This window comes from Antedon mediterranea, chromosome 3 (assembly GCF_964355755.1).
Source record: "Antedon mediterranea chromosome 3, ecAntMedi1.1, whole genome shotgun sequence".
Taxonomy (NCBI): Eukaryota; Metazoa; Echinodermata; class Crinoidea; order Comatulida; family Antedonidae; genus Antedon; species Antedon mediterranea.
Genome location: NC_092672.1, coordinates 36,220,656 through 36,235,279, shown reverse-complemented (window position 1 = coordinate 36,235,279; position 14,624 = coordinate 36,220,656). Strand labels below are relative to the sequence as shown.

The 14,624-nt window shown below is 32.0% G+C and overlaps 1 protein-coding gene across 2 annotated transcripts in view; it reads right to left on the bottom strand.

Annotated features, from left to right (window-relative positions):
- The window catches only part of LOC140045419 (calcium-transporting ATPase sarcoplasmic/endoplasmic reticulum type-like), a 40,349-nt gene extending 26,004 nt beyond the window's left edge, over positions 1–14,345 (bottom strand). For both annotated transcript variants that reach the window (XM_072090300.1, XM_072090299.1), the window contains exons 1-6: positions 13,883–14,345; positions 12,075–12,092; positions 10,919–11,001; positions 8,862–8,969; positions 3,664–3,802; positions 577–657 (exon numbers count right to left, since the gene is read on the bottom strand). In XM_072090300.1, the coding sequence (XP_071946401.1) occupies positions 577–657; positions 3,664–3,802; positions 8,862–8,969; positions 10,919–11,001; positions 12,075–12,092; positions 13,883–14,000 (547 nt within the window). In that variant the 5' untranslated portion in view covers positions 14,001–14,345. The remainder of the gene's footprint in view (positions 1–576; positions 658–3,663; positions 3,803–8,861; positions 8,970–10,918; positions 11,002–12,074; positions 12,093–13,882) is intronic.
- Between the last annotated feature and the right edge of the window lie 279 nt (positions 14,346–14,624).

The window sequence follows — 14,624 nt, the reverse complement described above, 5'->3', positions numbered from 1 at the left end:
CATGATATAATACAACATGGTACTGCTCTAATTGCACCAAACATTCCAGATTTAATTGCCTAGGAATACCTGATCAGGCTTAAGTCTCGGATAAGAAGGTTAATTTACAAAGAGAATCCACGGTCGAATCTTGGTTTATACGTGTAGCTTATCATCATACATAAAGTACTTATACTAATATAGTATAAACAACATGTTTCATGATCATATACAGTTTGATATTCCACTGTCCTATGAGTTTTTGTTTGTTTATTTTTTTGGAAAGATGGCCACTTTTTTCTGCCAACCGGAAGCTCAAAAATTAACCTTAGCAGACTAACAATTTGCTGGTAGATATTTCTAAACTGCCAGTTGAAAATTTCAGCTAATTTAGCTAATGTTTGCTGGTTGTATTTTTGAGAAAAAAAATTAGTAGAACAAATTTGCTAGTGTGATAAAAAAGGTAAATCACTGGACCTGTGTACTTTGAAAAATTATTAAAAGAAAAAAAAAATAGTTTAGCGATTTCTTATGTAAGATTGATTAACTTCACATTGATCAATCAATCAATCAATCAATTTTAAAACTTCACCTTACCTGTAAGGATAGACTGATCTACTCGTAATGTTGTTGATTTGATACTTGTTAGACGGATATCCGCTGGAACTTTATCTCCAACTGAAAAAATAAAAAACAAAATAAAACTATTTTATACTTAAAAAAAGATCAAACAAACAATTAATTAAAAAAGACTAGAAAATTATCTACAGTAAATACCATGAATCCTAGTGGTCTTAATTTGGACAATGACCAGTAGTTCATTGAGGTCATACATGTCATCATCAAAATTATAATGTAAATTCAAATGTGATTTAAAGAAATTACACCTTGGTATCAATTTTCATATTATTTGTGTGAATGATTATATTTGCATAATTATATTAATATTTTCTAAAAATAAATATTTCTAATTATTCATCAAAGAAGAGCTATATCCTATTCAATAGATTGCCAACACCATAACAAAGGTGATGTTGAAATCTCTATGGTAACTCGACAATCAAAGGATGCTACATTGTGGATGGACAGTGTCTGTTCATTCTACTGTTCATCACAGTATACAATTTTGTTTGCCATAACTGCTGCTGAGCAATCTTAATTTAGAGTAAAGCTCTGTCCACACTATAAAATTACAGTAGTTGGACAAAAAAAGTGTGATGTGCCCAAATATGGTAGTTATATGCTATCATGTCCATATATGGGCACGTCACATTTTTTGTCACATAAAGTTTGATAGTGTAGACAGAGCTTTAGAAAAATAATTTTTTGATAAATAAAGCTCTGTTTACAGTACACTATCAAAATGAAAAAAATTGATGTGATGTGTCCATAATATGGAAATGAAAAAATCAAACCAGTTTTTTATAGTGTAGATAGAGCTTTACATAGCAATCAAGTAGATTTGGTTTTGTGCGCAGAACACTGTCTACACTATCAAACTAGTTTGACAAAAAGTGTGATTTGTCCAAATATGGTAGTTCTGTGACATATTTTGTGGTTATTTTTACCAATCACTTTAGATCTCAATTCAACACGTTGCATTATTTATATTGCCATTGCGAAGAAAAATCAGTCAGGTGAAATTTAATATAGTCATAGTCATATATACTTTATTGTCCATTTAAATATATGTGATGGAAAGTTAAAAATAAATTATCTTAAATAATATATGATTAATAGTTTACCGCAGTTTTGTTGGAAATTTTAAATACAGCAAAACTAATTTATCAACCTTGAATAATTAATTTACAATTTGAATACTGAAAAAGCCTTCTTAATACCGAAGCCTGTACAACAATATGTTAATAATAATGTTGAAAGTGAATATTGGTAGTGCGTGTGTGTTTGAAGCTAGCCTCATTATAACAATGCCAAGCCTGTATTGGCAGTGTGTGTGAAAGCTAGCCTCATATAACAATGCCAAGCTTATATTGGCAGTGTGTGTGATAAAGCTAGCCTCATTATAACAATGCAAGGCCTGACTCTTTATAATTAACACAATATATTCCTTTGCAAACTATGGCTTCAATAATTGTGTTTAATAATGTTTTACTAAGACAGCATTAGTGGTACTATAGTCAATTACTGTCCGTCTCCATCCATAGCTTGCAGCTTTCTCTCCAAGGCCTACCTAATTCTAGAAACCTCATTTTAACATGAATTCAATGCGACAAAGACGACACAGCTTATCTGTACATATTAACCAAACACAGTGCACAGTAAACCCAGCATACAATGTGTGAAGTTGACAGATTTAATGGAAAATAATATTCAGAAAGCATTACTAATGTACAATACAACGCTCATACAAAAGATACAATAACTGTCTATTTCTTACACTACACATTGTCTTTTTTTGTCTTTGTTGAGTACACAGACTTTAAAATGGAAAAACAATTGTTTCCCGATGATATTATTATGCAATGATGGCCGAACAGATTCAACAGTTTCTACAGCTTTTTAAGGACCTCTTCTGAAACAAGTATTCCGGCTTAAATTAAAGGGCTATCCCCCGCTATGTAATATTTTGTGGGTTGATTTTTTGTGTGGTTTTGAGATTTGTTTAGTTCATCTGATGTAACTTTTGTTCTATGACATATCAATTACAAACAAACAAAACACCAATAGACCTAATGCAAGGCATACTTGAAAGTATTGTTTTATTTTTTACCACCCACTTCTAGCTTTTTACACCCATCCCTAGATTTCTCTACAATACATCCTTGTTGAAGATGAAATGATTATTAAACATGACAGTAAACTTAAGTGAAATGTTGAAAAGTAAATATTTAATGATATTAATAATGATGCTAAATAGTATGTATTGTTTATTTTTATTGCAAACATCCCCCAGTAATGAAATTATTTCTAAATTGAATGAAGGCTGAATTAATCAGCTGATGAGGGAGTTGGCTGGCCGATGTAAGCTACTGTAGACAGCTCATTCCAACATTCCTCTCATACCTACAGCTTATTCAGGCCATCATAACTACAGTATGATAGGAATCACATAGATACGGTAATGCAATAGTTAAAATAAAAGTAAGCATTAATGTCAAGGGTGATAAAGAGCATGTGTAACAACAGATAGTGATATAAATCATTACAAACAGAAGCTACCTAAAGTAAAGTACAAATGTAATTGGGACCTTAGGTACAGTAGAACTTTTCCATTCCACAGACCATTTATCTAAGTTGTCAAACTCCACAAGAAATATTATATACGCTTTTTCTGTACAGACAAATGGCTTAACTTCCCATCTGAAGGATGAGGCAAGAAGCACCACAAGCACACAAATAAGGCAGACATGTGAATGTCTAATATCTTATATGCAAGACACAAAATTGTCTTACAAATAAGTCGATACATTTTTTTAATGCTGGCAGTAAAAATGACAAAATATAGATAAACCACTTTATATATTACATACTATATTTTATTTCATTCAATTGTTTCTTTGTTTGATAAATTAATGGACAAAGAATCAATATTTTTACTCCATAAACTTTCTTCTTAATTTTCAAGAAATTTGTTTGAATGTTAAAAACTCTATTGATATTAAAAATACATGCAATACAACCAACCATACGGTGGCCTATTATTAGAATTTAACGATAGCTTACCAGAAATGGAGCAGATATCTCCTGGTACTAAGTCTTTAGCCTTAATTTTGGTGACACCTATCTTGCCCTGTCTAACCACCTTAGCTATCTCTGGTTCATACTGCTTCAAGGCATCAATGGCATCTTCTGCATTCTTTTCCTATAATAAAATGTTATTTCATTTAGTTAATGTATATTATTATGTTTTATCTGTTGATACTAGTAATGGCAGCCTACTGTAAAGCTATGTCTACACTATCAAACTTTCTCGAAAAATACGGCTTTACCACGTTGAAACACCGGTTCTCGTCAGATCACCTCTGGTCAAGGTGGGCATTGGACGAGAGAAGCCCTTGATCAATGTCAGGACCAATCAAGGTGCTTTAAACAGTCCTGGCTTTGTTTGTATCAAACCTGTTAGTGGCGGTAATTATCGCTGTTGGTTTCGATTAAATTTGAATAAAATAAAAATTAAAATTAAAAAAAATAAAATTTATGTGACGAAACAAATGTGATGTGCCAATATATGGATAATATCACTACCATATTTGGTTATATCACTACCATATGAGCACATCACATTTTTCCTAACTAGTTTGATAGTGTAGACAGAGCTTAAGTATAATGTGCTTGAATGATACATTCCCAATGTACTTAAAGTGCGGAACTTAAAGCTTAAGTGTACTTGATGGTATAGTGCACCTTTGCTCAAGAGGAGTTTGGTTTTTTTTCTCTCTCCAGTATGCCAATATTCCTAAAATTTTAACCACCCAGCTGTAAACATTACAGAGTTTTCTTTGTCGGAAGGGTGTTAATATGGACCGAGACCGAATTATATTTATTTTATTTCCCACCTCCTGAATCTACAGTACTAGTATCGTACTTGTCTATTATCATACAAATTATTGAACTTGATTAAAATTTAGCTATTCCACTAACAGTAATTGGCAGAATTTTATGTCAATTTTACAAAATGTTTCACAATAATTACCATGGACTAATATGCTAAAACATTTCCATTTATAGGTCAAGTACTATAATATGTCATCCATGTTACATTACTAGCAACAGATGGGATGGTCACATTACTCAAGCTACTGAACTTTGACCTTTTTCATTTATTAAAGATAAATTACTCAGAAAGTATTCTAAATAATAAATAGTACTAATGGCAATAAAAATAAATATTTGCACTGTAAGTTTTAAAGGTTACTAATTGTATGTATCCTAAAATGTTTATAATATTATATTTTGGCCAAAAAATTGTACAATAAAATTATCAAATTGATGACATTAGACCTTTATGACATGAGACTCTAAGTATAGACGCTTCTATGCTTTGACAGTGAATTACAAGTTCTTAATTTGATTTAATAAAGTAAGCACAGATAAGTGTGTTAAACCTGTGCAATGCAATAGAAATAGACACAGTAAGTGTCCTAATTTCAAAAGTACAATGACCTTTGAACCGACCTATAGTCTGACCTTTAGAAGATTATTGTGGGCTACCAAGTATTATCAAATCATTTTCAAATTCAGCATGTTATTAAATAATTTATTTTTTTTTTTTTCAATTTCTGGGGGACCACAACTGTTATGTTTCAATTAGGCATGTCATAAAATGAGATGTAGTTCTGAACCTTTGTCTTATCTTTAGAATTGGGGAGGGGAGGAGGAGAGTGTGAAGGGGAAGAGTGGAGAGGCCCCTACATGTACATTATGCTTTCACCTTTTAAAATATTAATTTGCTGTGAGAACTTAGCAGACTTACTAAAATACCGTATTATCAATAAAATCAATTTTATATTGGATCTTTACTCTACAGTACATTATATTTATAGGCCTAAATACTTTATAATAAATCTTATTATCGTAGCGCATTGAATATAATTTTACAATGTGCAATCCCTATAATAAGTTTATAAATGTAGTTATTGTACTGTACGTAGGTGATGGCATTCTTAATCATTCATTTGGCCATGCCCAGCAGCAGTCATTGCATGTTAATCCTTAACAACTGCCTCCAATGCTTTTGAGTAATGAAGCAGAAATTACAATGATTATCATAAATGACACGATAAGACGATGATCACTTTACAACAAGAGAAAGCCTAGTAGTATTGTATCTTTTTATTTTATTTACTGTGCAATGGGAACACTAACAATCATCACAACAAGAAGAGCTTCCCATGTCTGTGGTAGGTCATTGGGCTGTTTTTTTTATTTTAAAGATGGTGCTACAGTATATTTATTATAATGACAATGTTCAAAATTATGATTCAAATTCAAATCAAAGATTTAATTGTGTTAGGCCGCGGTGGGGAAGGGACACAGACATAATTTAAAAGTCATCCACCCACACTAAAGCTAGGCTGTTGTTGGGCTGGGACACCCACATTTAAAAAATTTCCCGAAAGCCCTTAACTTACTAACTAAAAACCAGTAGCTCATTGTTAGTTTTTTTTAAATTTAATTTTGCCATTTATTTTGTCTTTTTAAAAGTGAAATTATTTTTTCCGAGAAAATGAATACTGTCTTTATCAAAAATAAAAAATGGCCTATTCAAAGTTTGATTTTATTCATCTTTATTGTTCATGTTTTTGAGGGACGATACATCTTTAAAATTAGACACTACCTATCAAATCTAAAATGTATAATTCTGAATGCCCATCAAAACATAATACAAGACGAATCACAAATATGACTGTCTGATGTGGATTTTGAATTAAAATATCAATATACACTGGGTAATAGCAGCTGTACAGTAATATATAAGTCATTTTAGTGTATTATATAGGGATTAAATCATACGTCAACATTTAAAGAAACTAATTTTAGGACAATATGACATGAGAAAAGCATTGACGTCAAGGACGTTTGAAGTAATAATAGATTGTATGCCAACATGAATTCAGCCCAGCACTTAAGACTAAAAGTCTTAAATTTTTATTATTATATTAAATTCTCATTCTATGGAGACATTATTTGAATAATAGTAATCTACAAGATTATGTTGTATAATTGCTCCTTATTCATGTACAGTCAACTCTCCCAATACCGGACACCCTTGGACGGGCATATATTTTCCGGTTTTTCGAAAGTCCGGTTTCCTGAAAACATATTTTTAAAGTCATCACGTTGTCACTGAAAATGCTTTGAATCACCGGTCCGAATGCTGCCCGGTACGGTCTAGCGTAGGGAAGGCCTAGGCTATGATTGTGTCAAGCTAGTGATAGGCCTACTTTATTAATATTAAGCTAATTCAATTTACCTTTTTTAAAAGTTACATTATTTACTTTACAGTACCAATAAAACATGTTACAATAGTAAATTATTGTTTCTCAATTTGTTTTTAACGGCAAAAAGGCCTACGTACGTACGGTGAACATAATTTCGGTCTGTTTATTGTTTTTCGTGAGCTAGCTAGCAGCAGCAGCAGCATGGGTGATAAAAATAGCAAAGCGGGGCTTTGATTGATGCGCATGTGCAGAGGTGTCATAATCAAATAAAGTTTTAAAGTCCTATTGCAATTGTGAATTTAACAATAATTTAAACAAAACAAAGACACAAAGTGGAATGTAAATTGAACTTTATTAAAAAATAATTCATATGCTAAAAAACAGGGAGTTGTTAACAACTCCCTGCTAAAAACAATAGACATTAAGACATAGCGCTTCGATGTGAAAAAGCCCACCGCAGTTCGAAACGTAACAAAGCAATTGCCGCCTCGTGGGTTAACAATGAACTGACCTGTCAATCACAGTGTAGCGCTCCATGGCAACATTATTTGATCGTACCGCGAAACGTCGCGCACTTCATGCATGGTCAGGGTATGGTTAAAAGCTTTTGTACATTGTGAATGTATTGAATCCGAGTCAGCGACGACGGTGTTACGTTGTTTTCGTAAATATTTGGAGTTTTTTAACTGTCAGTCCGGTTTTCAGACGCTAATTTTCGTGTTTTGTACTTCATAATTTGTCCGGATTCCGGAATTGGGTATTCCGGTTTTCATAATAAATTACAGTACATTTAGTAGGGACAAATTGGGCCCTCCAAAAAAGTCAGTTTTTTCGTGAATTCCGGTTTTGGGAAGATACCGGTATTGGGAGAGTTGACTGTATTATTATAATATATAAATTGATGATCATAATAATTGTGTCCACACTATCAAACTTTATGACAAAACATGTGACGTGCCTATGGACATGATGATGTCATATCACAGTAATATCACTACGATATTTGGGCACATCACACTTTGTTTGTCAAACTAGTTTGAGAGTGTAGACAGAGCTTAAGACTTTCAAATTTATTTATTTTTTACCGAAATACCATAAATTTATGTTTTTATTTGAATACAATAAATGTATGCAAATATCTTAAAATTCTATTACAGGTGCACTTTGATGATCTGAATTTAAATGCATTCTGTTAATCAAACATACAGTAGAGATATATCGTGGGATAATAACACATTAAAACAATGAGGTAAAATCACTCAAACCTAGCACTACTAAAACATCTGCAAACAAAGCAGTCTACAGCTCTAATCAATATTAACTTCAATAAAATATTTTTATTGTTCGTAATGTAAAGAAAAAAATCAATAAGTAACAATAGCTGATAATCAATACAGATCATTTAGAATCTCTTTGTCATTAACAGCAATAATTGTTATTAATTCTGAAGAGTTTTAGAGATTAATTTGAACTGATCTCTGATCAAACATTAAACACTGATTGTCACTGTTCTAATTATAGCCTCAAATTTCATAATCAATTGATAAAAGTTGGCAGTGAAACATAATCTAGGATTTCATTTACGAGAGAATAAATTAGAAATTAATTTCAGTAACGGTCGTGTATAGATTTGAAAATACGATACTTATCATTAACCTTAAGAGTACAACTTATTGTGGGTTTAATAATGACGTCAACACAGATTCGCATGCGATTACGATTTTTAGGTACTTAAGGCAAATTTAATCAATTAGTTTTTTTATATTTTGGAATATCGCCATAAAGTTAATTTTCTTATTTGTACTGTAGATGCTCTACATCTCAAACAAGCTGTGGGAAATGGAGAATTTGTTGTTTTGAAATGAGAAACAATCCTGACATCTGAAAGGATTTGAAGTCCGGATCATGACATAGGAAGCCGAGTTGCAAATTAATGTTTTAATAAACTTTACGGACACAAAAAATGTAAACTTTTCTTACCTGCCATACACCAATGATTGCATTAGCAATCAAAATAAGCAGAATCACAAATGGTTCCACAAATGCTGTCACTTTCTCATCTTCATCTTCTTCAAACAACGCAAGGATCTATCAAAATAATTGTTACATTATTAGTCATTTTAGTGATGTGCCCATATAAGGACATGATGATGTCAAATGACGACTACTTGTATATTTGGGCATATCACGTCATACTGCAAAGTTTGTGTACACTATCAAACTAGTTTGACAAAAAAAGTGTGATCTACCTAAATATGGTAGTGATGTGCCCAAATATGGTACTGGTACGCCCAAATAAAATTTTAGATCAATTTCTTTATTTTGTTTAGATAATTCACTGCCCTATTCACAATCAGGTCGCAGGCAAGCCATTATGAATTCATTAATTAGATGGTGTCCATCAAAACAGCTAACATGTCATTACAATATCAATGCAAGTGCAGATGTGCAAATACTGTAAGTAAATTACACCTGATATTTATGTTAATTTATTGGAAAAAACATAAAAAGGGAATAACAAAGAAGAAAAGATCATGAAAGATAAATTGCGTAACAGAGCATGCTTAATTGCTTGCTACTTTATAATAATATTAAGTCGATCTACCAATGGAGGAGAAGAATACTGCTGCTTGTAAACTAAGCTTAAACAAACACAAAATACTATTTTAATAGTAAAACTCATAGACATTTAATCTTCTAACCAAATGAAATCATGTTTCTTCCATTTTGATCAAAATCAATAGCATAATTCATGCACAATTCAGAATCTTGTTTCCACGGTTACAGTGTACACAGTATTTTGAGGGAAATAACACAAGGAAATCTTTAATTATATCAAGGTTATTATTTACTGCGAAAAAATGAGATGCGAAATAATAATCAACTTCTCAACTGAATTTCAATGTCGTACGTATACAGACTTGCACTTAAGTGTAAGTAAACAATGCCTTGTGTTTGTATGACTTACATTACAAAAAAAATATGCAATTTACAGTAGTAATCGTCATGTTGTGGTAGTATCGGCAGAAATAGATTGATAGTATTGTTACTACTTGTAACATTAGCAATATAAAAGCAGTCATAAACTTTATTGTATTTATAAATTGGCTATGTATATTATAATATCCTGTACTACAGTATATCGTCTAGCAAAACTTCGGAATTTATACTCTATAGATCAAGGCATCATAACCTGTGTTTTGTATGGTGTTTAAACTCCCCAATGTGAAAGGGGTCTAAACTCTTAATAAAAAAGCTCAATCATTTAACACAAAATTTGGTGATATTTGGATGGTATGACCAAAATGAACAGTAGTGGGAAGTATTATTACGCACAGATAAAAGTTTTGAATGAAAAATACTCCAAATGGTGAGGTATACTATGTAAATCAAATAAAAACAGTATTTAAAACTCTGTCTACACTATCAAACTTTATGTGTGCCCATATATGGACATGATGATGTAATATCACTACCACATTTGGGTATATCACTACCATATTTGGGTATATCACTACCTTATTTGGGTACATCACTAATATTTTCAAACTAGTTTGATGGTTTGTTGATACTCTACACTACCGAAAAGACACTTAACCTAAAAGGTTGATGACTAGATAATTACATTATGTCCCTTAATGTTATTATTATCGCTCTAATAACAACAGACATTCTATTGATGTACAGAATATTTTTCAATATCTTTGAAAAGTATGTTTATCAAAAATAGATTTATGTAGTGTTTTCCAAAAGCATTTTAAAGTGAATTCTACAAAGCTAGTACACCACTCACAGGCATAAACAACTACGCTAGGCTACAAATAATAATAACGTTCAATTTATATCGCAAAATGCAGGGCGCCTCTAAGCGCTGAACAATCAACAGAAAATGAAAAAATCACAAAAATAAAGAAATGTTGAATGTAAACTATTAATTTAAAAATATTACTTGCAATCAAATTGAAAGCAATAAAAAACATTATAATATTGAATAGAAAAAGACATTTCATTTCAACATAAAAAATATATATACGTACGAATGATATGATGGCTGCTAAAAGTAGAATCTTGACAAGGAGATCATCAAACTGTTCCAAGACGAGTTGCCATAGTGATTTACCTAAAATAGAAGCATTTAAGTATACCAATTTAAAATATTAAAATTCAGGTTTACTGATAAAACTATTAATTTCTGATTCACCGATGATTAATACAATTATCATTTTCCTTAATTAAAATTCATTTAATTAAGTTGTTTTCAATTTTTCATTTTAGAACCGAGCAGAATATTTTCCTGATTAAAATTTAGTATTGATTTTTTGGGCCATGACGGTTTCAATGTACAAGCAATTAATTACAAATTACATGGCTTTTTAAAATGAAGAAAAGCTCCCTTTAACATTGGCTACCAAATATGGTAATACAATGCATGCAATATTCACATAATGTACTGCAGTGGTACTACAGTAATTAGACTGCTGATAATGCTTCACATGCTGTTCACACTAAAGAAGTTCATTTTAGATGAGACAATAGAATGCTATACATTCTGTTCATACTGCAGAATGTTCATTTTGTAAGAGACAATATAATGCTTTAACACTCTGTTTAGACTGTAGAATATTTAAATATCTTGTATAGGAGACAATAGAATGCTTTAAATTCTGTTCACACTGCAGAATATTTACATCTTGTATAAGATAAAATACAATGCTTTAACATTCTGTTCACACTGCAGAATATTTAAACATCTTGTATAGGAGACAATAGAATGCTTTACATTCTGTTCACACTGCAGAATATTTAAACATCTTGTAATTGTATAGGAGACAATAGAATGCTTTACATTCTGTTCACACTGCAGAATATTTAAACATCTTTTATAAGATATAATACAATGCTTTAACATTCTGTTCACACTGCAGAATATTTGAACATCTTGTATAGGAGACAATAGAATGCTTTACATTCTGTTCATTTTGTATAGGACACAACACAATAATTTACACTCTCTTTTGCAGAATATTTAATCACCTGGTATAGCAGACAATAGACCATTCTATTCACATTGTAGAATGTCATCATTTTGTATAGGAGACAACATACAATGCATGCATTACATTCACACTGCCTTAGCAATACAAAATTAAAATTTATCAGTATTTTTTATAATAAAATAATGAATTTACTTACCTTCTTCAGCTGGTAATTCTGAAAATAAATAAAAAAAAGAAACAATTTAGCATTTAAAAAATGACATCTAGTTTAGTTTAGTTTAGTTCAGTATATCGCAATAAACATTGTTGGAATTTTTGATTACAACTTTCAATCTCCAAAATATCACTTTGCAATTTATTTAACTACTGTAGGCCTACTTGTAACAGTAGCGTGTCTTTAATGCATGAATAAGTGTAAACAAACAATATAACTACATCCTTTTTTACAAAGACAATTGTATCATGACCTTACACAGACAGATTTACATACAGTAGTAATCACATCAGGTGCTATTTACCAGGCATACACAATATAATATAATAGTATTGAGATTTAAAACAGATTTTTATCACCAGCAAAAAATCACAAATAAAACAATACTTGAATATGTATGATGTTAATACTACTATACTGTACTTGTAATATGATAGACTATACATAACAGTACAATAATATTAATCCAGTATCAGAATATGCAATATAGAATTTGGGCGTACATCCATGACCCAACAAATTAGGCCTTTAAAAAAAATTATTTTTTCCCCATTAGTTCGTTTCATTGGAAAATGTCCACACCAGAATAAGGGTGTTGCAAAGGAGAGGTAACTATGTCACAGTACCAGTTGTACTATTCAGATGCGGATTTACAGTAGGCGGATTTACAGTAGGCGGATTTACAGTAGGCGGAGACTAAACAGGCTTTAGCAACCTTTCCCCCTCCCTCCCACCTAACATTTAACACTCAGTCCATGTCTTTTACAATAAAATGACTATTTCTATTTTTCTGCAACTCGACGGATCATTTTTATCATATTTAGCCTCCCCTAATCTATAATGCCACTGAAATTGGTTATCTGCAACAAAGTTATTGTTAAAAAAGAATATGGGAATAGCTGGAGTATGTAATACTGTACTATACAGTCTATAGTAATATACTATTAGTATCAACAGATGAGTCACTACTCATTATGTACTGTAGGATGTTTCCTCTATTTGTCCCATGGCATTTATTATCAAAACATGTAGGAATTACCTAACTCATAATTGTAGTTTTAACAGAACATAAATCAGTGTGAATTAAAGCCATGCTGCAACAATCCACTAGCACTGTTCTAAACAACCTCAGATCTAGGTCTGAGTCACAGCAATAATGTGCCGGATAATGTTTTTTAAAGTACAGTACATGTTAGTTCCACTACTGTACGTGTACAGTATTATTACTGGGTAACTACTTAATATAATTAAAACCTGCAGGGAACCACTTCCAAATAGGGTCGATATTTATGCATGGGGAAAGTAGACTAGGCCTACTCAACCCACATCATCTTCAATGAAGGTCTCCCAGACCTTGCATACATTGTCACACGCACATGGTATTAAAATATAAAGAAACTCAAAATAGAGACGAGAAATATGGTTATTAATTAACTCCTGCTACAGTCCTTTTTTATGTTAACATTTTTTATATCTATTTGTAGATTTACCCGTTGTTATGCAATTATTAGGGTAAAGAAAACATCAAACAGTGAATAGCTGTAGGTTCCAATGTAGGAAGGGGTTCTTTTTTTGCGCAATAACATATTAATTATGGTCTAGGCTATGCCTAGCCTAGCGTAGGTATGTTAACGAATCAAGATTAATACCAGCCTTTTAGATAGTATGACCCGAGAACAACACAATTAGACCTTGCCAGGCTGGCCTATGTTTTTATATCAATTAATTTTCAAGTTTTATTTTTTCCTATTTTAATTCGATTTGTAAAAATTCTAACAAATAATCCTTACCATTTGGACCATACTTTTCCTGAGCTGCTGCAACTTGTGTCTGACTCAGTCCATTCTCTTCTCTGACATTATAATAGTCAAGAGTTTCTGAAATACTTCTTGTGTGAGGCAGGTCCATTTTCTAGGCCCACGTGTCTGTATTCTTGAATGACTTGCAATACGTTCCCCAACTACCACAGGAATCACGACGTGCGATTCAGACAATGGACTGCAATAACTGCCTACACAACTAGCCTAGCCTACAGCGAAATAATCTTTAGTATACGTATAGCAAATCCAATAGTTAATAAACAAATATAAGTTGTTGATATTCCGTTGTCTGTCCTCGCACTTAGTCCCAACAGATTTAGCTCTTCGGGCAATTCAAAACCTTCTCACTTCACTTTCCTAAGCTAGCTAAAGCCTAAAATTCTCTCCAGGCGAGTGCTGCTGTGGTCGGGCAAAGAGGTCGTTGAGCTGCAGAAAATTCTAGCGGCTCGCGCGAGGTGTTCTTCAATGATTGGCTGACTGAGCAACAGCCAATAGCGTGACGTCTCTCATACAGGGTTTGACGTCAAACGAGATTCTTTAAATCTTTTTCACCATACACTATTATTATACCATCATCATCATTATTATTTAATCATACGAAATTACACGATGCATGAAAGTAACCCAGTGGTATCCAGTTCACTTGATATCTTTGTAACAAAATACAGGACACTATATAATGAAATCAGACCGTACCAAAAAGTATAGGCGG